Here is a 24,424-nt window from a genome sequence, read left to right as displayed (position 1 = left end):
TGAGCAGTGTTAGGTGGATCTTCACCACAGTACACTCAGATCACCTTCATCCCCTCTCATGGTTGCCATTCTGAAAGCTTGGGCCAATTTCAGAAGCACTCTTTGGAGGATTCCTCCTTCCTCTCGGGAAGAGATTGATAGGCAACCCATCATGTGGAATGACAGTATTTTAGATGATCATGGCAGACCACTGGGTGCCTCGCTCTACATGCAATGGTCCAGGTGGGAGAGGGGACCTGCATCTTCTATGGGGTCTTGGAAAGCTTTCCGCAGGCTTCCAAAGGAGACCAAATCAAGGTTGACAGGACATCTCAGAGGGAGTGCAGGGAGGATCTTGTAGATTGAGGCAGCCCTTCCAGAGTTTTGGGTAGACACAGATGATATGCCACTCACTTCCTCCACTTGGGCAAGTACTTTTTGGAGAGGCGGTGTTCCGCTTCAGGTTTTGGCCTTTCGAGATGCACAGGAGGATGCTTTGGTTTTTAGTGTCCAGGATGGTGGCAGATTGCTCAGGTCCACAGAGGACATCTTGCTTGAGTCTGCTTTTCAGCCTATCAAGGTTGTAGGTCTTTTGGTGCAGGGATCAGATTCAGAGTGGTTCCTAGACCCAGACCCCCGGCTACTCTCCACTGGGTCTTGGAGGCTCTGGCTTTATGGGGAAGTTCCCATCAGGTATTTGCAGTGGGACCCCGGAGAGTGGGAGTGGATTGACGCAGGGCATCAAGAGAAGAGCATCCCCTTCTTTCGTTACACAGTCAGTAATGCCAGAAGATATCAGCTCGGTAGTAGAGGTTGGAGACCTTCCAGAGTTCCTCATTGGGAGACATTTGATATCACTGCGGATCTGCAGAGGTGCTTCTGGAGGAGACTCTGGAAATCCCACAGGAATAGAAAGATCACTATCTTCTTTTGGCTTTCTATCCATGGTGGGATTGCAGTGAACCTTTGGAGGTCCAGGGTCGGAGCCGACCCTACTTGCCCTCGATGCCTTTCTACTTCGGAGACTATTCAGCATTGCTTATGGGATTGCAGACAGGCGAGGACTATTTGGATGGGGGTTGCCAGGATTTTCAGTCACTTTGCCCACTCCCCATTTTTTATGACATGGGGCTCATTGGCTTGGCTTTCTCTTACAGGACCTCAGGTTTTCTATGAGAGAGTTGACTCCTCTCGGGCCATTTCGGTTCGACGTCATCAGATTGAGTCCTGTTCGTTGGATGTGGTACCACACCTTCCTTTTACAGCTGTACATGCCTCTGTGGATACTTCTTGGGAGATTCTAGCGAGCATAGCATCCTAGCATATCTGGAGAGCCAGATGGACAGAGGCTTTGGAGGGTACTCAGGTTCATCCCTCGCACACATTGGCTAGTATCTGGACAGACATCTGGACAGACACCGTACATACTTTGATGGCCGTATGGACGGGTATGCAGGGAGACTCCCGTGCAGCCTGAGCTAGGAGGGCTTCTTTCTTCAGGGAATGGAAGGATTCGCCTTTCTTCTCTGAGACTACTACAGGGTTGAGGTGGCACTTTCAGCCTCAGCCTTGGTTGTTTTCCACCTCACTCCGAGGGGGTTTTTTATTTATCCTTATGATTTCATGATGTATTCCGCTTTGAGCTTGCTCTCGCAGGTTTTTTCTCTTACTTAATAGAAGTCTTTTTCTTGGAAAAAGTAGTAGTAGCGAGAGGCAAATTTCACACTACCACTAGTAAAAGTAGTAGTACCGACAGGAAAATTTAGCATGAACTTGCTCGATGGTACTATCAATATTACCAATGGTAATAATCATTGAGCTGTTGATAGAAGTTGCTTTACTGTCGTCGATATTGTGTTTGTTACTGGTGATATTGGGGAGGGGAACAGTGAAAGGGGGTGAGCAGAAAGAGAGAGGAGTGGGAGGGGAAGAGATGCAGGGAGGGGTTACCAGGGAGGGGTTGGGGAGCTGGCAGCGCTTTCTAATTGCACGACATGATACTCATGAGTAACCAGTTTGACATTGAATAAATTGAATATCCCATTCAGAAACACGTTTTCTCTAAATAATAATCAAACTTTCTCTTTGCATCAGAAACCTTATGCCTTGTGTTTTTAAACAACAAACAGAATATTATTCTGAAGTCAAAGCAGGTCTATAAGGATGCCATTTTCAAGCTGGATTCTGAAACTTTCTAATTTAGGTCCTTTTGTTTCCCTTTGTGATGGTTCTTTTTCCAGATGTTTGCAAATTCACCTTGGATAATCCTTGTGGACAGACAGCTGAAAATCCAAAAGTCATCCCATCCCTTCCATTTACTTATTATGACGACACCACCAAATACACAAACATCTATGATACTCAATTTGATGATTGTCATAGTTCCGGTCCTGATGTTGTGTTCCAATACACTGCAAGTATGGACATGGTAAACAGCAATTAGACATTTTCTCATTCAAATACTTGTCATGATCATACCATAAGGTATATTTTAATTTGAATACATGTATGCAAGAGTATTTTCTAATGCACATAGAGAGGACATGAGAATGGAATAGAAGGGGAGGACAGAACGGAGGGAGTGGGAGTGGAAGTTGCAGTGGGATGAATAGAGGAGTGATATGTGGGGGTGAGTAGCCCATTTTCTCATGTGTGTCACTGCTGTGGTGCACTCAAGTTGACCACCACGATTCTTCTTGACCGTACATAGAATAGTTTGGAAAAATCATACAGTGTGAAATTAAAAAGGGCCGCCATATGTAGGTAACTGGGCTGCTGCTCCTCCCCGTTCCCCTGCTGCTCCCCCTCTCTCAGCCCGTCCCTCCCTCTCTCCCCTCAGCCTGTCCCTCGCCCCCTCCCTGCTGCTCCGCCCCCTCCCCCTTCCTGCTGCTCCGTCCCCTCCCCCTGCCTGTCCCTCGTCCCCTCCCCCTGCCTTTCCGCCCCCTCCCCCTGTTCCGCCCCCTCTCCCTGCTTCCGCCCCCTCCCCCCTGCTGTTCCACCCCCTCCCCCTGCCTTTCCGCCCCCTCCCCCTGTTCCGCCCCCTCCCCCTGCTTGCCCTTCGCCTCCCCCCTGCTGTTCCGCCCCCTCCCTGCTGTTCCGCCCCCTCCCTGCCTGCTCTCCCGCCCCCTCTCTTCCTCTCAGCCCTCTCCCTACCTCTCAGCCTGCTCCCCCCCGCCTCCTCCCTGCTTCTCCGCCCCCTCCCCCCCCCTCTCCTCCCCTTCCCTTCTCTCCTTCCTCTCCCTCTCCCTCTCCTTCTTCTCCTCTCCCTCTAAGCCCTCCCCTCCAGTGCCCCCTCCCTCCCTCTCAGCTTGCCCCTTTCCCCTCTCAACCCCTCTCCTCCTTCCTCCCCTTCCCCCCTGCTTCCTCCTTGCCTCCTTTACCCTCCTTCTGCCCCCTTTTCTCACGCAGCTTTTTCGGAACGGAAGGAGCCTTTAATTTGTTAGAGTCGGGCTCCTCACCTTGACTGGCGATGGATACTCCGTCACCCAATCCTACTCCACCTCCACCGGCCGTGAAAACTATCACTTTTTCTAAAGACGAGTTGCAGCAGCTCAAGAAGGATGTAGAGATTGAATGCTCTACCACGTTGCTAGCACGCATCTTCGGGTCTCACCCCTCCAGATCCCAAGCCAGAGAATGGATGCTTGCGGCTCTCCCCCCAGACCTCACTCCACGATTGTTAGATGTCTGTCTTCTGGGACGAGGTTTTTTCCAGGTTGTTTTTGACACTCCAGAGGCTGCGAGCACTGTGCTCAAGGCTGAGTTTTTACACCTGGGACAAAGGAAGATCTTCTTTGAAGCCTTTCACATTGATTTCGACCCAGTAGAGGCAGATAAGAAAATCTTCTCGCTCTTCATCAGGTTCCCCGGGCTTCCCCAGGTTTACCATCGACTTCTTTCTGTTATTGGGGAGCATTTTGGCGTAGTTGTTGAGATCCCACCCCTCCCTGGGTTGCCATTGACTGCAGCAGAGGCAACCAAGGCTGATGGGGTTCCTAGAGTTAGGGTCCTTTGCAAGGATCTTAACCTCAAGATGGATCACGTTATGATCCAGCGCCCGGATGGTTCCTTTTTTCGCCAGAGAGTAGAGATTTCAGGCAGGCAGGACCAGTGCAGGATTTGCAGGACCTCGGGACACTTTGCCAAGGATTGCCCCAGGAAGAAGAAAAGGCCCAAGAAGCCCTCTGGTACAGCTACCGCCCCAGGGCTTCGACAGGGGGGACAGGGGGGTGGTTTAGACCCAGCACTTGCCCCTCGACCTCGACAGAGGGGTGGTACAGGTCCAGCTCCTGCTCCTCGTCCTTCGCTTGGCGGTCCTCCTCAGTTAGGTGGTGGTACAGGTCCAGCACCTATTCCTCGGCCTCGACAGGGGGGTGGTACAGGTCCTTTACCTGCTCCTCGACCCCCACCTCCCTCAGGCACACGCGACGCTCTACAGTGGGTTCCAGTACGTGTGCAGGTCCCTCCTTCAGTTCAGGAGGGTACCTTAGTAGACTCTGCTTCACCTCGAGCTGTCCCTCCTGTCTCACCATGCATAGTCCGAGACGCTGAAGCTTCGACCTCCTCCCCAGTTGCAACTTCTTCCTTAGATCCAGCAGTGCCTGATGCTCCTCTTGAGGCAGGAGAGATCTCCGCGGCTGGGCAGACACAGGATAGAGAGCATTCCTCACTTCCTCCCTTGGATAGGGGGAAGGGGATAGCTTACACTATTGATCCTCTTCCCTCACAAGGGATCCTTCGCACTCCGGTGTCTGGCTTGCTCCACAGGAACTCGTTTTCAGCCTTGGCAGAGAGTTCAGATTTCCCAGAGGAGGAGTTTGTGCCCGCTACTTTTGGGGAGCCAGTGGTTGGGTTTCCTATTGATAGGGCTTCTTCTTCAGGTGCCAGGATTCTTTCCCCTGTTGATTTTCCACCACTTGGTTCCATCCCTCCCTCCTCGAGCAGGAGGTCTTCCCCTGTTGAGGGGTTTGTTTCCGCCACTAGGTCGGGTAAGGTGTTCCACTCTACATCCTCCCGTCGATGAGGATTATCAATTGGAACATACAGGGCCTAGGTGGCGTCCCACATCGCCACTCTAGACAGCTGATCCGGGATCAGCTTCATCCAGGTGTTACTCGGGGTTCCATTGATATATTATACATTCAAGAGCGCAAGCTGGATTATAGAGATTGTGCCAAGTCAGGCAAGTTGCTTTCTGGCCATACTTTTTGGTCGCCTGCCTTGGGCACCAGGGGAGGCACTTCTATTTCAGTTTCGCAGTCAGTTCTCCCCTTAGTTGTTGGGCACAGAGTCATTATCCCCTCTAGAGCTCAGTGGATTATTCTTTTGATTGGAGGGCGTAAGGTTGGCTTCCTTAACATATGTGCCTCCAGCATTAGAGGGGAACGTGCCCTTATGTGGAAGACTTTGCTCTCCTGGGCCCCCATTGTGGATTCATGGGTGATTGGAGGTGACTTTAACATGGTCGAGTTACCGTCAGACAAAAAAGGGGGTAGAGAAGGCGGACTTCACTCTTTAGAGAGAGCACCTTGGGATGCCTTCCTTTTCCATTTCTGTGGCAGAGATACTTGGTGTGATGATGCCTTTCTTATTCAGCCACAGTCCCTCCTGTTCTCTTGGTCGAACAGGAGGCAACAGATGCCTATTCATGCACGCATTGACAGATTTTATGTAGATGACTGGGCACTAGACAGAGGTGGATCGGTATGCATTGCTGCGGGGGTTTCCACTTCAGACCACTTCCCTGTTGTGCTGGCTATCTCAGAGCCTCACTTGAGAGGCCGGTCTGCCAGCATCAGGATTCTAGATGCCTTTTACACAGAGGAGGACCTTACAGAGGCAGCCCTACAGATATGGTTTGCTCATGTCCAAGGTGGGCAGCCACATCCATCACATGTAGCCGCTGCCCTTTCTGGTATTAGCAACTTCTACTGCTCAGTTGCTTGTACCAGGAGACGAGATATTCTCAGACGTGAGATTGGTGTTCGCCAGCAGTTGGCAGCTTTGCAGAGGGAAGAGCAGAAACGGCCTTCAGATGCTTGGATTCAGGAGCGCCTTGCTGCAGCAAGGGCTCATCTGCAGTTATTGCTTGATCAGAGAGCAGAGTATGCCTTTCATGCACGGGAGTCCTTCTAGATTCAGATGGGTGGTAGAGTCAATAAACACTTTTTCTCTACTCTTGGCCCTAGACATAGTAGAGAGAGTGTATCCCAGCTTATAGACTCACATGGGGTTTTACAGACAGAGCCTGATGACGTCTTACGCATAGCTTCAGATTTCTATGCCACCCTCCTTACTGCTGATCCTGAGACACACGATAGAGAGAATGCTAGACAGGCTATTTGGCAGAGTATCCCTCTGTTGGTGAATCCGGATATGCATGTTCTACTCGATGCACCTTTCACCAACACAGAGTTCAGGACTGCACTTTCAGCCCTTCACAAGGGCAAGTGCCCAGATTTAGATGGCCTCACCCCGTCTTTTTTCATTGCATTTTGGGATATGATTGGAGACTATATTACTTCAGCCATGCAGGCCATTTGGGACTCTGGCGAGATGCTTGGGTCGCTTACAGAGGGTCTCATCCACCTTATCCCAAAAGGAGGTAGCAGAAATTGGCCTATCACACTTCTGGGGACTTGTTACAAGATTCTGGCCAAGGCTATCAGCCTCCGATTGCAGCCACTTCTCCCTGATCTTATTCATGACACTCAGACGGGTTTTGTGCATGGCAGAAGTATTTTTGATAACATTTTTTCTTTCTAGGAAGCTTCAGAGTGGGCCATGCAGAGTGGCCAGAATCTTGCCATTCTACTATTGGATTTTGAAAAAGCTTATGACAGAGTAGATTGGAGTTTTTTGGAGGGCACCCTTCTACGCTTTGGATTCACTGATGTTTGGATCAGAGGTGTTTCCTCTTTGTACAGATCAGCCCATAGCCAGGTACTTATTGGTGGGGTAAGGAGTGAGAGATTTCAGATTTCCAGATCAGTCCGTCAGGGATGCCCCCTTGCTCCTTTCCTTTTTTTGTTCGTGGCCGAAGCTATGAGTATCTATGTTAGATCTCAAGCTGACACCTTTGGGCTGAGACTTCCCATCAGAAGAGAAGAGGAGCTACTTGACAGTGAGTTGGCTGACGACACAGCAATTTATTTGGATGCCTCTCCACAGACGCTCCCAGGACAGCATTGGATTTATTTTGCTTGGCGGCAGGGGCGCAGATAAATTGGCATAAATCCAATGGCTTTTGGATCAGTGATGAGGACACTCCAGTTTGGGGGCTTGACATAGGGTTCACTTGGGTTCAGAGGGGTGTGCCTATCAGGTATTTGGGCTGCTAGGTCGGCTTGGGTATCTCTACCACACAGCAATTTGCTCCCGTGTTGGAGAGCATCAGAAGGAAGCTTCTCTTTTGGAGCTCAGCCAAGCTGGATCTTGCCTCTAGAGTTGTGGTGGTCAACCAGGTCCTCTTGGCCACAGCCTGGTTTATATGTTCATGTTGGTGCCGTTCTAGGAACTGCATCATTCAGCTCAGAAGACCGATCAAAAACTTTCTCTGGAGTGGGCTTGATGGCACAGCAGATGCCTTAGCCAGGGTGGCTTGGGAGACCCTCATCCCCCCTACACAGGATGGGGGTCTCAATATTATTGATCCAGATTTACAGTGCAGAGCTTTACTTTGCAAGATGGTGGTGCGAGGACTTATGCCAGGACAGGAACCGTGGAAGGACTTTCTTATCAGCAGCATACAGAGGTGCACACCTTCCTCAGGAGGAGACTGGATGAGCAGTGTTAGATGGATCTTCACCACAGCACACCTCAGGTCACCTTCGTCCCCTCTCATGGTTGCCATTCTGAAAGCTTGGGCCAGTTTCAGAAGCTCTCTTCGGAGGATTCCTCCTTCCTCCCAGGAAGAGATTGATAAGCAGCCCATCATGTGGAACGACAGTATTTTAGATGATCTTGGTAGGCCACTGGGTGCCTCACTTTACATGTAGTGGGCCAGGTGGGAGAGGAGACCTGCTTCTTCTTTGGGATCTTGGAAAGCTTTCCGTAGGCTTCCAGAGGAAACCAAATCAAGGTTGACAGGACATCTTAGAGGGAGTGCAGGGAGGATTTTGCAGATTGAGGCAGCCCTTTCAGAGGTTTGGATAGACACAGATGATATGCCACTCACTTCCTCCACTTGGGCAGGTACTTTCTTGAGAGGCGGGGTTCTGCTTCAAGTCTTAGCTTTCCGAGATGCACAGGAGGATGCTTTGGTTTTTAGTGTCCAGGATGGTGGCAGATTGCTCAGGTCCACAGAGGACATCTTGCTTGAGTCTGCTTTTCAGCCTATCAGGGTTGTAGGTCTTTTGATGCAGGGATCAGATTCAGAGTGGTTCTTAGACCCTAACCCCCGGCTACTCTCCACCGGGTCTTGGAGGCTCTGGCTCTATGGAGGAGTTCCCATCAGGTATTTACAGTGGGACTCCGGAGAGTGGGAGTGGATTGACGCGGGGCATCGAGAGAAGACCATCCCCTTCTTTCGTTACACGGTCAGTAATGCCAGGAGATTTCAGCTCAGTAGTAGAGGTTGGAGACCCTCCAGAGTTCCTCATTGGGAGACTTTTGGTATTACTGCGGATCAGCACAGGTACTTCTGGAAGAGGCTCTGGAAATCCCACAGGAATAGAAAGATCACTATCTTCTTTTGGCTTTCTATCCATGGAGGGATTGCAGTGAACCTTTGGAGGTCCAGATTCGGAGCCGACCCTACTTGCCCTCGATGCGTTTCTGCTTCGGAGTCTATTCAGCATTGCTTATGGGATTGCAGACAGGCGAGATTGACTTGGATGGGGATAGCCAGGATCTTCAGTCACTTTGCCCATTCCCCACTTTTTATGACTTGGGGCTCGGTGGCTTGGCTTTCTCTTACAGGACCTCAGGTTTTCTATGAGGGAGTTGACTCCTCTCGGGCCATTTCGGTTTGACGTCATCGGGTTGAGTTCTGTTCGTTGGATGTGGTACCACACCGTCCTTTTACAGCTGTACATGCCTCTGTGGATACTTCTTGGGAGATTCTAGCGAGCATAGCAGCCTGGCATATTTGGAGAGCTAGATGCACTGAGGCTATGGAGGGTACTCAGGTTCATCCCTCGCACACATTGGCTAGTATCTGGACAAACATCGTACACACTCTGATGGCCGTATGGATGGGTATGCAGGGGGACTCCCGTGCAGCCTCAGCTAGGAGGGCTTCTTTCTTCATGGAATGGAAGGATTCTCCTTTCTTCTCTGAATCTACTACAGGGTTGAGATGGCACTTTCAGCCTCAGCCTTGGCTTCTTTCCACCTCACTCTGAGGGGTTTTTTATTTATCCTTATGATTTCATGATGTATTCCGCTTTGAGCTTGCTCTCGCGGGTTTTTGTTCTTACTTAATAGAAGTCTTCTTCATGGAAAAAGGAAAAAAAAAAAGGGCCGCCACATTGTGAATCATGCAGAAGGCCTTCTTTGAATCTTCATAACTACTGCGACCTAAAGCTCCTCTCTGATTTTTTATGTCCCTCTGAGCTGCTCCTCTCCCCGTGAGCTGCTGCCCCCCCACCTCTCCCTCTCTCAGCCAGCCCCCTCTCCCTCTCCCTCTCTCTCCCTCCCCTCACCCTCGCTGCCCGCCCTCTCCCTCCCCTCGCTTCTCCTCCTCTCCCTCCCCTTTGCCAGCCCCCTCTCCCTCCCTTCCTCCTCCCCGCTCTCCCTCTCCCCCCCTGCCAGCCCTCCCGCCCGCTCCCTCTCCCTCCTCGCCCTCCCTCTCTCCACCACCCGCCGCTGCCCTCCCTCCCCTGCCCCCTCCCCCTCCCCCGCCCCCTCTCCCCCACCCGCTGCCCTCCCGCCCCCTCCCTCCCCCGCCCCCTGTCTCCCCCACTCTCCCTCTCCCGCTGCCCCCCGCCCCCTCCTCCTCCCCCGCCCCTTCCCTCCCCTTCCCCCTCCCCCGCCCTCCCTCTCCCCCCCCCGCTGCCCCCCTCGCCCGCTTCTCCTCCCCCGCCCCCCCCTTTCCCCCCTGCCCCCTTTTTCCCCCACCTCCTCCCTCCCCTCCCCCACCCCCTCCCTCTTCCGCCCCTTCCCCCACCCTTCCTCTAACCCCCCGGCCCCCTCCCTTCCTATCCTGTCCCCTCCCTTCCTCTCCCCCGCCCACCTTCTCCCTCCCCGCCTTCAGCCCCCTTCCTCCCTCCTAACCCGCCCCCTCCCTCCCTCCTAACCCCCCCCTCTTTTCCTCTCCGTCGCCTACCCTCTCCTTCCCCGTCAGCCCTCTCCCTTCTATCCTCTCCTCCCCTCCGCTTCTCCTCTTCGTCCCTTCCCCTCTCTCCTACCCTCTCATTTTCTCCTCCTTCCTATGCCCGTTTCAGGGCATTCTAGGCAGCAGTTTCACGGACGGAGCTTAAACAGTGTTGGAATCAGCCTTTTCACTTCAATTGGCGAATGGATCCCCATTCAGCCAATCTCCGTCCACTTCCACCGGCCGCGAGAACCGTCATTTTTTCAGAAGACGAGTTGCAGCAACTCAAGAAAGATGTGGAATTAGAGGGATCCACATCACTTTTCGCCTGCATCTTTGGGTCACATCCTTCCAAATCACAGGCTAGAGACTAGATGCTAGCGGCGTTACCAGGAGATCTCGCCCCACACCTCAGGGATATTCGACTTTTGGGACGTGGATTCTTCCAAGTGATTTTTGACTCCCACGAGTCGACAGCCCTTGTTCTCAAAGCTAATCCCCTGGATTTGGGTTCGAGGAGGATTTTTCTTTTGCCCTACATCTTGGGCTTCGATCCGGTCGAGGAGGACAGTCAGGTCACATCACTGTTCATCAGGTTTCCTGGTCTTCCTCAGGTTTACCATCGACTTCTTGCTACTATCGGAGCCACTTTCGGAGTGGTCCCTGAGATTCCCCCCCTTCCTGGCATGCCTTCTTCCTCGGCAGAGGTAGTCAGAGTGGACGGGGTGCCTCGAGAGTAACATCTCAGACGACCACATCATGATTCAGCGTCCAAATGGCTCTGTCTTTTGACAGAGAATTGAGATTGCACGTAGATAGGACCAGTGCAGGATTTGCAAGACCCTTGGGCACTTTGCTAGAGATTGCCCAAGGATGAGAAAAAGACCCAACAAGTCTTTTGGTGTGGCTCCTCCACGTACTACCCCGTCTGCACCTCCCCTACGGCCTGTACCATGCACTCAAGGACTACCAGGAGCAACAGGGCGCCCTGCTTCGTGCACCCTAGGACCACCAGGGACAGCAGGGCGCCCGAAGCCTGCAGCACTCCCAGTACCACATTGGAGAGCAGTCAAAATGGCTCCTTTACCTCAAAAGGAGACCCTTGATCCGGTTCAGATAGATGCCATCTAGACTCCAGAGGTGGATGCTGTTGCAGCCCCAGATACTACAGTTCCACATTAGGAGGGGACTTCAGATACACTAGCCCGAGTCATTTTTGTTTCGGATCACGAGGGGGCTACCGATACTTCTTCCCCTCAGACTGTTCATGCCACAGCTGAGGGAGTGCTTGCAGAGATGAGGACTACAGATCCTTCTTCAGCCTAGCCATAGGCCTCCTCAGCTCCCAGCTCCATATATGCTGATAGAGGCCTGGCAGGTCCTTCTCCTCCTTCCTCCACGAGTGTAGGTCTTCTTCGCACTCCTCGGCCAGACTTGCTTCTCAGGAACTCTTTTTCGACACTAGTTGATTCGGCAACTTTCATGGATGAGGAGTTTGTGCCCTCCACCTTAGGGGTCCCGGTCATTGGGATTCCTTTTGACAGGGCCTCCCCCTCAGCAGGTGTAGGGATCCTTTCACCTGTTGAGTTTCTTGCCCTCAGCAGGAGTGTTTCGGCCTAGGGGAAGCTGGTCTCCTCTACTAGGTCGGGTAAGCCTTTCCATCCAGCATCCTCCTATCGATGAGAATAGTCAACTGGAACATACAAGGCCTAGGCAGAGTTCCACACCGTCGCCGTAGGCAGCTGATCCGGAATCAACTTCATCCAGGTGTCACTAGAGGTGCTATTGATATCCTTTCTATCCAAGAACACAAGTTGGATGCCACTGGCAAACTGCTTTCTGGTCATACTTTTTGGTCGCCTGCCTTGGGCACCAGGGGGGGCACTTCTATTTCAGTTTCGCAATCGGTTCTCCCCTTGGTTGTTGGACACGGAGTAATTATTCCCTCTAGAGCTCAGTGGATTATTCTCTTGATTGGAGGTGTAAGGTTGTTTCCTTAACCTGTATGCCTCCAACATTAGAGGGGAACGTGTCTTTATGTGGAAGGATTTGCTCTCCTGGGCCCCCATTGCAGATTCATGGGTGATTGGAGGTGATTTTAACATGGTTGAGTTACCGTTAGACAAAAAAGGGGGTAGAGGAGGACTTCACTCTTTGGAGAGAGCAGCTTGGGATGACTTCCTTTTTCACTACTATGGCAGAGATACTTGGTTGGACAATGCCTTTCTTATTCAGCCACAGTCCCTCCTGTTCTCTTGGTCGAACAGGAGGCAGCAGATGCCTATTCATGCACGTATTGACAGATTCTATGTAGACGATTGGGCACTTGACAGAGGTGGATCGGTATGCATTGCTGCTAGGATTTCCACTTTAGACCACTTTCCTGTTGTGCTGGCTATCTCAGAGCCTCACTTGAGAGGCCGATCTGCGAGCATTAGGATTCCAGATGCCTTGTACACAGAGGAGGACCTTATAGAGGCAGCCTTGCAGATATGGGTTTCTCATGTCCAGGGTGGGCAGCCATTGCCATCACATGTAGCTACTGCCCTTTCTGGTATTAGCGACTTCTACCTCTCAGTTGCTCGTACCAGGAGACGAGATATTCTCAGATGTGAGATTAGCGTTCGCCAACAGTTGGCAGCTTTGCAGAGGGAAGAGCAGAAACGGCCTTCAGATGCTTGGATTTAGGAGCGCCTTGCTGGAGAAAGGGCTCATCAGCAGGTATTGCTTGATCAGAGAGCAGAGTATGTCTTTCATGCACGGGAGTCCTTCTGGATTCAGATGGGTGGCAGAGTCAATAAACACTTTTTCTCTACTCTTGGCCCTAGACATAGTAGAGAGAGTGTATCCCAACTTATTGACTCACATGGGGTTTTACAGACAGATCCTGATGATGTCTTGCGCATAGCTTCAGATTTTTATGCCGCCCTTCTTACTGCTGATCCTGAGACACGGGATAGAGAGGATGCTAGAAAGGTTATTTGGCAGAGCATCCCTTTGTTGGTGAAACCGGATATGCATGTTTTGCTTGATGCGCCTTTCACCAACACAAAGTTCAGGACTGCATTTTTGGTATAAAAATACCTGACCAAACTCCCATTGACAAAGAGAATCCCTTCACGATAAGAAAGTTCTTATAGAAAAAAGATTTGAATATACAAGTGTGCCCTACAATTGGTCACTAAAATTTCACACAACTTCCAATCTCTAGCTTTTTGAGCACATCAAACCATCTCATACATGAATTGAAAGCACATCTTGTGTCCAAACCATCTCACAAGAAGATTATATGGAAAGCTTATGCCTATGATATCCTCCATTTACTTTTGTCACACATTGTCGGTTCTTATAAAAGAATGAATGCAGAAACCATTGTATACAAATAGGTTATCGCATATGTATACATACATATGTACATACGGACCTCCATCATACCTATGTACCTCCATACACATACATATGTATATGTGCATACCTACAGGTCTCCATCTTACATTTAAAAAAATTTGGTGAAAGAAACTTCCTTAAGAAGAATGCACTGACCCAAGGTGGGACAGCTACATACATACACGTACCCGCACGTCCACACACACGTATGCACAAGTGTGCATGTGCATGCACAAAGAGAGGGCCCTTCAAGAGGGCAAGTGCCCAGGTTCGGATGGCCTTACCCGGGATATGATTAGAGACTACATTACTTCAGCCTTGCAGGGTATTTGGGACACTGGTGAGATGCCCGGGTCGCTTACAGAAAGTCTCATCCACCTTATCCCGAAAGGAGGTTGCAAAAATCTAGTGTCCCAGTGGAGGCCTATCACACTTCTAGGGACCTGTTACAAAATTCTGGCCAAGGCAATCAGCCTCCGATTGCAGCCCCTTCTCCCAGATCTTATTCATGTCACTCAGATGGGATTTGTGCATGGCAGAAGCATTTTTGATAACATTTTCTCTTTCTGGGAAGCCTCAGAGCGGGCCATGCAGAGCAGCGAGAATCCAGCCATTCTACTTTTGGATTTTGAGAAAGCTTATGACAGAGTAGATTGGGGTTTTTTGGAGGGCACCCTTCTACGTTTTGGCTTTACTGATGCTTGGATCAGAGGTGTTTCCTCCTTGTACAGATCAGCCCACAGCCAGGTACTTATTGGTGGGGTAAGGGGTGAGAGATTTCAGATTTCCAGATCAGTCTGTCAGGGATGCCCCCTTGCTCCTTTCCTTTCTTTGTTCGTGGCCGAAGCTATGAGTATCTATGTTAGATCTCAAGCTGACATCTTAGAAGGGAAGAGGAGTTACTAGACGGTGAGTTGGCAGATGACACAACAAGTTACTTGCATGCCACTCCACAGACGCTCACTTCTTTCAGGACAGCATTGGATTTATTTTGCTTGGCGGTGGGGACGCAGATAAATTGGCATAAATCCAATGGCTGTTGGATCAGTGATGAGGACAGTCCAGTTTGGGGGCTTGACATAGGATTCACTTGGGTTCAGAGGGATGTGCCTGTTAGGTATTTGGGCTGCCAGGTCGGCTTGGATATTTCTTCCACGCAGCAGTTTGCTCCCGTGTTGGAGAGCATCAGGAGGAAGCTCCTTTTTTGGAGCTCAGCCAAGCTGGATCTTGCCTCTAGAGTTGTGGTGGTCAACTAGGTCCTCTTGGCCACAGCCTGGTTTGTTTGTTCTTGCTGGTGCTATTCTAGGGACTGCATCACTCAGCTCAAGAGACCGATCATAAATTTTCTTTGGAGTGGGCTTGATGGCACAGCAGATACCTTAGCCAGGGTGGCTTGGGAGACCCTCATCCTCCCTACACAGGAAGGGGGTCTCAATATTATTAATCCAGATTTACAATGCAGAGCTTTACTATGCACACCTTCTTCAGCAGGAGACTGGATGAGCAGTATTAGGTGGAACCACACAACACCTCAGACCACCTTTGTCTTCTCTCCTGGTTGCCATTCTGAAAGCATGGGCCAGTTTTTTTTTTCCCAAAAAAGAGACTTCTATTAAGTAAGAAAGAAAGTCGCTAGAGCAAGCTGTGAGCGAAAATACAACATCATGAAATCATGAGGATAAATAAAAGCCCCTGAAAGTGAAGTGGACAACAACCAAGGTTGAGGCTGAGAGTGCCACCTCAACCCTGTAAGAGTCTCATAGAAGAAAGGAGAGTCCTTCCATTCCGTAAAGAAAGAAGTTCTCCTAGTTGAGGCTGCACAGGAGTCTCCCTGTATCCTCATCCATATGGCGATCAAAGTATGTACGGTATTTATCCAGATACTAGCCAAAGTGTGCGAGGGATGAACTTGAGTACCCTCCATAGCCTCTGTACATTTGGCCCTCCAGATATGCCAGGATGCTATGCTCGCTAAAATCTCCCAAGAAGTATCCACCGAGATGTGTACATCTGTAAAAGGAAGGTGTGGTACCACATCCAACGAATAGGACTCAATCTCATGACGTCGAACCAAAATGGCCCGAGAGGAGTCAAGTCTCTCATAGAATACCTGAGGCCCTGTAAGAGAAAGGCAAGCCACTGAGCCCCATGTCATAAAGAATGGGGAGTAGGCAAAGTGACTGAAAATCTTGGCTACCCCCATCCAAATCATCCTCGCCTGTCTGCAGTCCCATAAACAATGCTGAATAGTCTCCGAAGCAGAGAGGCAATGAGGGCAAGTAGGATCGGCTCCGAACCTGGATCTCCAAAGGTTCACTGCAATCCCACCATGGATAGAAAGCCAAAAGAAGAGAGTGATCTTTCTATTCCTGTGGGATTTCTAGAGTCTCCTCCAGAAGGACCTCTGCAGATCCGCAGTGATATCAAATGTCTCCCAATGAGGAACTCTGGAACGTCTCCAACCTATCTACTTAGCTGAAATCTCCTTGCATTACTGATCGTGTAACGAAAGAAGGGGATGCTCTTCTCTTGATGTCCTGCGTCAATCCACTCCCACTCTCCAGGGTCCCACTGCAAATACCTAATGGGAACTCCCTCGTAAAGCCAAAGCCTCCAAGACACGGTGGAGAGAAGCCGGGGGTCTGGGTCGAGGAACCACTCGGAATCTGATCCCTACACCAAAAGACCTACAACCCTGATAGGCTGAAAGGCAGAGACTCAAGCAAGATGTCTTCTGTGGATCTGAGCAATCTGCCACCATCCTGCATAGTAAAAACCAAAGCATCCTCCAAAACCAAAGCAATCTGCCACCATCCTATGGTCAGTAATGCCAGGAGATTTCAGCTAAGTAGACAAGTTGGAGACCTTCCAGAGTTCCTCATTGGGAAACATTTAATATCACTGCGGATCTGCAGAGGTGCTTCTGGAGGAGACTCTGGAAATCCCACAGGAATAGAAAGATCACTCTCTTCTTTTGGCTTTCTATCCATGGTGGGATTGCAGTGAACCTTTGGAGATCCAGGTTCGGAGCTGACCCTACTTGCCCTCGTTGCCTCTCTGCTTTGGAGACTATTCAACATTATTTATGGGATTGTAGACACGCGAGGATGATTTGGATGGGGGTAGCCAGGATTTTCCGTCACTTTGCCCACTCCCCATTCTTTATGACATGGGGCTCAGTGGCTTGGCTTTCTCTTACAGGGCCTCAAGTATTCTATGAGAGACTTGACTCCTCTCCAGCCATTTTGGTTCGACGTCATGAGATTGAGTCCTGTTTGTTGGACGTGGTACCACACCTTCCTTTTACAGATGTACATGCCTCTGTGGATACTTCTTTGGAGATTTTAGCGAGCATAGCATCCTGGCATATCTGGAGAGCCAGATGCACATAGGCTATGGAGGGTACTCAGGTTCATCCCTCGCACACTTTGGCTAGTATATCTGGACAGACACCATACATAGTTTGATGGCCGTATGGATGAGTATGCAGGGAGACTCCCGTGCAGCCTCAGCTAGCAGGGCTTCTTTCTTCAGGGAATGGAAGGATTCTCCTTTCTTCTCTGAGACTCCTACAGGGTTGAGGTGGCACTTTCAGCCTCAGCCTTGGTTGTTTTCCACCTCACTTTGAGGGGGTTTTATTTATCCTCATGATTTCATGATGTTGTATTTTCACTCAGAGCTTGCTCTAGCGAGTTTCTTTCTTACTTAATAGAAGTCTCTTTTTTGGGGGAAAAAAAAAAGGGGCTGCCACAAGGTTGAGGTGGCTCTTTCAGCCTCAACCTTGGATATTTTATAGCTCTTTTATAGGAGCTTTATTTTTCCCTTTTAGGGTACTGTTTGAAGGAACATGGTAGAGAGAGGGGGAGAGAGAGGGTAGGCTAGGGATAGAGGAAGTGATACTCAAAAGGAGACATAATGAAATGACGAGCAATGAACAAAAATGAGAGTACTGACATGTAGACAGGTGGATGGAACCTATAACACTTATTTCATTAATTTTGAACTTGTCAATATACAAATTCATTTTATAAACCATCTGAACCTCGAGCTGCTGCTCCTCCCCGTTCCCCTGCTGCTCCCCCTCCCTCAGCCCGTCTCTCTCCCCCCTCAGCCTGTCCCTAGCCCCTCCCTGCTGCTCCCCCCCCTCCCCCCTTGCTGCTCCGCCCCCTCCCCCCCTGCTGCTCCGTCCCCTCCCTCTGCTCCCTCGCTCCCTCCCTCTGCTCCCTGCTTCTGCCCCCTCCCCCCTGCTGTCCCGCCCCCTTTCCCTGCCTCCGCCCCCTCCCCCCTGCTGCTCCGCCCCCTCTCCCTGCCTCCGCCCCCTCCCTCCTGCTGCTCCCCCCTGCCCCCTGCTGTCCCGCTCCTCTCCCTGCCTCCGTCCCCTCCCCCCTGCTGCTCCGCCCCCTCTCCCTGCCTCCGCCCCCTCCCCCCTGCTGCTCCCCCTCTCCCCCCTGCCTCCGCCCCTTCCCCCCTGCTGCTTGCTCCCTCTCCCTGCCTCCGCCCCCTCCCCCTTGCTGTCCCGCCCCCTCCCTTGCTGTCCCACCCCCTCCCTGCTTGCTCTCCCGCCCCCTCTCTTCCTCTCACTCCTCCCTTTCTTCTCCTCTCCTTTCCCCTCCCTCCCTCTCAGCTTGCCCCTCTCCCCTCTCAGCCCCAGCCCCTCTCCTCCTTCCCTCCCCTTCCCCCCTTCTTCCTCTTAGCCTCCTTTCCCCTCCCTTGCCCCTCGCAGCTTTTTTGGAACGGAAGGAGCTTTTTTTTTCTGTTCGAGTCGGCCTCCTCACCTTGATTGGCGATGGATTCCCTGTCAGCCAATCCTACTCCATCTCCACCGGCCGCGAAAACTATCACTTTCTCTAAAGACGAGTTGCAGCAGCTCAAGAAGGATGTAGAGATTGAGTGCTCTACCACTTTGCTAGCACGCATCTTCGGGTCTCACCCTTCCAGATCCCAAGCCATTGACTGGATGCTTGCGGCTCTCCCCCCAGACCTCGCTCCTCGATTGGTAGATGTTTGCCTTCTGGGACGAGGTTTTTTCCAGGTTGTTTTTGACACTCCAGAGGCTGCGAGCACTGTGCTCAAGGCCGATTTTTTACACCTGGGACACAGGAAGATCTTCTTTGAAGTCTTTCACCTTGGTTTCGACCCAGTGGAGGCAGATAAGAAATTCTTCTCGCTCTTCATCAGGTTCCCCGGGCTTCCCCAGGTTTACCATCGACTTCTTTCTGTTATTGGGGAGCATTTTGGCGCAGTTGCTGAGATCCCACCCCTCCCTGGGTTGCCATTGACTGCAGCAGAGCCAACCAAGGCTGATGGGGTTCCTAGAGTTAGGGTCCTTTGCAACGATCCTAACCTCGAGATGGACCACGTCATGATACAGCGCCCGGATGGTTCCTTTTTTCGCCAGAGAGTGGAGATTTCAGGCAGGCAGGACCAGTGCAGGATTTGCAGGACCTCGGGACACTTTGCCAGGGATTGTCCCAGGAAGAAGAAAAGGCCTAAGAAGCCCTCTGGTACAGCTACTGCCTCAGGGCATCGACAGGGGGGACATGGGGGGGGATTAGACCCGGCACTTGCCCCTCGACCTCGACAGAGGGGTGGTACAGGTCCAGCTCCTGCTCCTCGTTCTTCACGTGGCGGTCCTGCTCAGTCAGGTGGTGGTACAGGTCCAGTACCTATTCCTCGGCCTCGTCAAGGGGGTGGTACAGGTCCTTCACCTGCTCCTCGACCCCCACCTCCCTCAGGCACACGCGACGCTTTACAGTGGGTTCCAGTACGTGTGCAGGTCCCTTCTTCAGTTCACGAGGATACCTTAGTAGACTCTGCTTCACCTCGAGCTGTCCTTCCTGTCTCACCTTGCACAGTCCGAGACGCTGAAGCTTCGACCTCCTCCCCAGTTGCAGCTTCTTCCTTAGATCCAGCACTGCCAGATGTTCCTCTTGAGGAGGGAGAGATTTCCGCGGCTGGGCAGACACCGGGCAGAGAGCCTTCCTCACTCCCTCCCTTGGACAGGGGGAAGGGGATAGCTTACACTGTTGATCCTCTTCCCTCACAAGGGATCCTTCGTACTCCGGTGTCTGGATTGCTCCACAGGAACTCGTTTTCAGCCTTGGCAGAGAGTTCAGATTTCCCAGAGGAGGAGTTTGTGCCCGCTACTTTTGGGGAGCCAGTCGTTGGATTTCCTATTGACAGGGCGGCTTCTTCAGGTGCCAGGATTCTTTCCCCTATTGACTTTCCTCCACTGGGTTCCTTCCCTCCTTCCTCGAGCAGGAGGTCTTCCCCTGTTGAGGGGTTTGTTTCCGCCACTAGGTCGGGTAAGGTGTCCCACTCTACATCCTCCCGTCGATGAGGATTATCAGTTGGAACATACAGGGCCTAGGTGGCGTCCCACATCGCCGCCGTAGACAGCAGTTAGCAGCTTTGCAGAGGGAAGAGCAAAAACGGCCTTCAGATGCTTGGATTCAGGAGCGCCTTGCTGCAGCGAGGGCTCATCTGCAGTTATTGCTTGATCAGAGAGCAGAGTATGCCTTTCATGCACGGGAGTCCTTCTGGATTCAGATGGGTGGTAGAGTCAATAAACACTTTTTCTCTACTCTTGGCCCTAGACATAGTAGAGAGAGTGTATCTCAGCTTATTGACTCACATGGGGTTTTACAGACAGAGCCAGATGACGTCTTACGCATAGCTTCAGATTTCTATGCCACCCTCCTTACTGCTGACCCTGAGACACACGATATAGAGGATGCTAGACAGGCTATTTGGCAGAGTATCCCAGTGTTGGTGAATCCGGATATGCATGTTCTACTTGACGCACCTTTCACCAACACAGAGTTCAGGACTGCACTTTCAGCCCTTCACAAGGGCAAGTGCCCAGGTTTAGATGGCCTCACCCCGTCTTTTTTCATTGCATTTTGGGATATGATTGGAGACTATATTACTTCAGCCATGCAGGCCATTTGGGACTCTGGCGAGATGCCTGAATCGCTTACAGAGGGCCTCATCCACCTTATCCCAAAAGGAGGTAGCAGAAATTTATTGTCCCAGTGGAGGCCTATCACACTTCTGGGGACTTGTTACAAGATTCTGGCCAAGGCTATCAGCCTCCGATTGCAGCCACTTCTCCCTGATCTTATCCACGACACTCAGACGGGATTTGTGCATGGCAGAAGTATTTTTGATAACATTTTTTCTTTCTGGGAAGCTTCAGAGTGGGCCATGCAGAGTGGCCAGAATCTTGCCATTCTACTGTTGGATTTTGAAAAAGCCTATGACAGAGTAGATTGGAGTTTTTTGGAGGGCACCCTTCTACGCTTTGGATTCACTGATGTTTGGATCAGAGGTGTTTCCTCTTTGTACAGATCAGCCCATAGCCAGGTACTTATTGGTGGGGTAAGGAGTGAGAGATTTCAGATTTCGAGATCAGTCCGTCAGGGATGCCCCCTTGCTCCTTTCCTTTTTTTATTCGTGGCCGAAGCTATGAGCATCTATGTTAGATCTCAAGCTGACATCTTTGGGCTGAGACTTCCTATCAGAAGAGAAGAGGAGCTGCTTGACAGTGAGTTGGCTGATGACACAGCGATTTATTTGGATGCCTCTCCACAGACATTGACTTCTTTCAGGACAGCATTGGATTTATTTTGCTTGGCGGCAGGGGCGCAGATAAATTGGCATAAATCCAATGGCTTTTGGATCAGTGATGAGGACACTCCAGTTTGGGGACTTGACATAGGGTTCACTTGGGTTCAGAGGGGTGTGCCTATCAGGTATCTGGGCTGCCAGGTCGGCTTGGGTATTTCTACCACGCAGCAGTTTGCTCCCGTGTTGGAGAGCATCAGAAGGAAGCTTCTCTTTTGGAGCTCAGCCAAGCTGGATCTTGCCTCTAGAGTTGTGGTGGTCAACCAGGTCCTCTTGGCCACGGCCTGGTTTATTTGTTCATGTTGGTGCCGTTCTAGGGACTGCATCATTCAGCTCAGAAGACCGATCAGGAACTTTCTCTGGAGTGGGCTTGATGGCACAGCAGATGCCTTAGCCAGAGTGGCTTGGGAGACCCTCATCCTCCCTACTCAGGATGGGGGTCTCAATATTATTGATCCAGATTTACAGTGCAGAGCCTTACTTTGCAAGATAGTGGTGCGAGGACTTATGCCAGGACAGGAACCGTGGAAGGACTTTCTTATCAGCAGCATACAGAGGTGCACACCTTCCTCAGGAGGAGACTGGTTGAGCAATGTTAGATGGATCTTCACCTCAGCACACCTCAGATCACCTTCTTCCCCTCTCATGGTTGCCATTCTGAAAGCTTGGGCTAGTTTCAGAAGCTCTCTTCGGAGGATTCCTCCTTCCTCCCGGGAAGAGATTGATAGGCAGCCCATCATGTGGAACGACAGTATTTTAGATCGTGGCAGACCACTGGGTGCCTCACTCTACATGCAGTGGGCCAGGTGGGAGAGGGGACCTGCTTCTTCTTTAGGATCTTGGAAAGCCTTCCGTAGGCTTCCAGAGGAAACCAAGTCAAGGTTGACAGGACATCTCAGAGGGAGTGCAGGGAGGATCTTGCAGATTGAGACATCCCTTCCAGAGGCTTGGATAGACACAGATGATATGCCTCTCACTACCTCCACTTGGGCAGGTACTTTCTCGAGAGGCGGGGTTCCACTTCAGGTCTTAGCCTTCCGAGATGCACAGGAGGATGCTTTGGTTTTCAGTGTCCAAGATGGTGGCAGATTGCTCAGATCTTCAGATGATATATTGCTTGAGTCTGCTTTTCAGCCTATCAGGGTCGTAGGCCTTTTGATGCAGGGATTAGATTCAGAGTGGTTCTTAGACCCTGACCCCCAGTTACTCTCCACCGGGTCTTGGAGACTTTGGCTCTATGGAGGAGTTCCCATCAGGTATTTACAGTGGGACCCCGGAGAGTGGGAGTGGATTGACGTGGGGCATCGAGAGAAGACCATTCCCTTCTTTCGTTACACGGTCAGTAATGCCAGGAGATTTCAGCTCAGTAGTAGAGGCTGGAGACCCTCCAGAGTTCCTCATTGGGAGACTTTTGGTATTACTGCGGATCAGCAGAGGTACTTCTGGAGGAGGCTCTGGAAATCCCACAGGAATAGAAAGATCACTATCTTCTTTTGGCTTTCTATTCATGGAGGGATTGCAGTGAACCTTTGGAGGTCCAGATTCGGAGCCGACCCTACTTGCCCTCGTTGCCTTTCTGCTTCGGAGTCTATTCAGCATTGCTTATGGGATTGCAGACAGGCGAGATTGATTTTTTTTTTCCATGAAAAAGACTTCTATTAAGTAAGAACAAAAACCCGCGAGAGCAAGCTCAAAGCGGAATACATCATGAAATCATGAGGATAATAAAAAACCCCCTCAGAGTGAGGTGGAAAGAAACCAAGGCTGAGGCTGAAAGTGCCATCTCAACCCTGTAGTAGATTCAGAGAAGAAAGGAGAATCCTTCCATTCCCTGAAGAAAGAAGCCCTCCTAGCTGAGGCTGCACGGGAGTCCCCCTGCATACCCGTCCATACGGCCATCAGAGTGTGTACGATGTCTGTCCAGATTGTCTGTCCAGATACTAGCCAATGTGTGCGAGGGATGAACCTGAGTACCCTCCATAGCCTCTGTGCATCTGGATCTCCAGATATGCCAGGCTGCTATGCTCGCTATAATCTCCCAAGAAGTATCCACAGAGGCATGTACAGCTGTAAAAGGACGGTGTGGAACCACATCCAACGAGCAGAGCTCAACCCGATGACGTCGAACCGAAGTGGCCCGGGAGGAGTCAAGTCCCTCATAGAAAACCTGAGGTCCTGTAAGAGAAAGCCAAGCCACCGAGCCCCAAGTCATAAAGAGTGGGGAATGGGCAAAGTGACTGAAGATCCTGGCTATCCCCATCCAAATCAATCTCGCCTGTCTGCAATCCCATTAGCAATGCTGAATAGACTCCGAAGCAGAAAGGCAACGAGGGCAAGTAGGGTCGGCTCCGAATCTGGGCCTCCAAAGGTTCACTGCAATCCCTCCATGAATAGAAAGCCAAAAGAAGATAGTGATCTTTCTATTCCTGTGGGATTTCCAGAGCCTCCTCCAGAAGTACCTCTGCTGATCCGTAGTAATACCAAAAGTCTCCCAATGAGGAACTCTGGAGGGTCTCCAGTCTCTACTACTGAGCTGAAATCTCCTGGCATTACTGACCGTGTAACGAAAGAAGGGGATGGTCTTCTCTCGATGCCCCGCGTCAATCCACTCCCACTCTCCGGGGTCCCACTATAAATACCTGATGGGAACTCCTCCATAGAGCCAAAGTCTCCAAGACCCGGTGGAGAGTAACTGGGGGTCAGGGTCTAAGAACCACTCTGAATCTGATCCCTGCATCAAAAGGCCTACGACCCTGATAGGCTGAAAAGCAGACTCAAGCAATATATCATCTGTAGATCTGAGCAATCTGCCACCATCCTGGACACTGAAAACTAAAGCATCCTCCTGTGCACCTCGGAAGGCTAAGACCTGAAGTGGAACCCCGCCTCTCGAGAAAGTGCCTGCCCAAGTGGAGGTAGTGAGAGGCATATCATCTGTGTCTATCCAAGCCTCTGGAAGGGCTGTCTCAATCTGCAAGATCCTCCCTGCACTCCCTCTGAGATGTCCTGTCAACCTTGACTTGGTTTCCTCTGGAAGCCTACGGAAGGCTTTCCAATATCCTAAAGAAGAAGCAGGTCCCCTCTCCCACCTGGCCCACTGCATGTAGGGTGAGGCACCCAGTGGTCTGCCACGATCATCTAAAATATTGTCGTTCCACATGATGGGCTGCCTATCAA

General features: G+C 51.1%; 1 protein-coding gene across 1 annotated transcript in view; it reads left to right on the top strand.

Annotated features, from left to right (window-relative positions):
* Nucleotides 1-24,424, top strand: part of LOC147897998 (uncharacterized) — a 267,115-nt gene that overhangs the window by 195,661 nt on the left and 47,030 nt on the right. The window contains exon 11 of the mRNA XM_087380165.1: nucleotides 2,220-2,407. Within this exon, the coding sequence (XP_087236291.1) occupies nucleotides 2,220-2,407 (188 nt within the window). The remainder of the gene's footprint in view (nucleotides 1-2,219; nucleotides 2,408-24,424) is intronic.

Source organism: Dipteris shenzhenensis, chromosome 10 (genome assembly GCF_047967505.1).
Source record: "Dipteris shenzhenensis isolate YYH24624 ecotype China chromosome 10, Dip_SZ_1.0, whole genome shotgun sequence".
Lineage (NCBI taxonomy): Eukaryota > Viridiplantae > Streptophyta > Polypodiopsida > Gleicheniales > Dipteridaceae > Dipteris > Dipteris shenzhenensis.
This window is presented reverse-complemented; position numbering and strand designations above follow the sequence as displayed.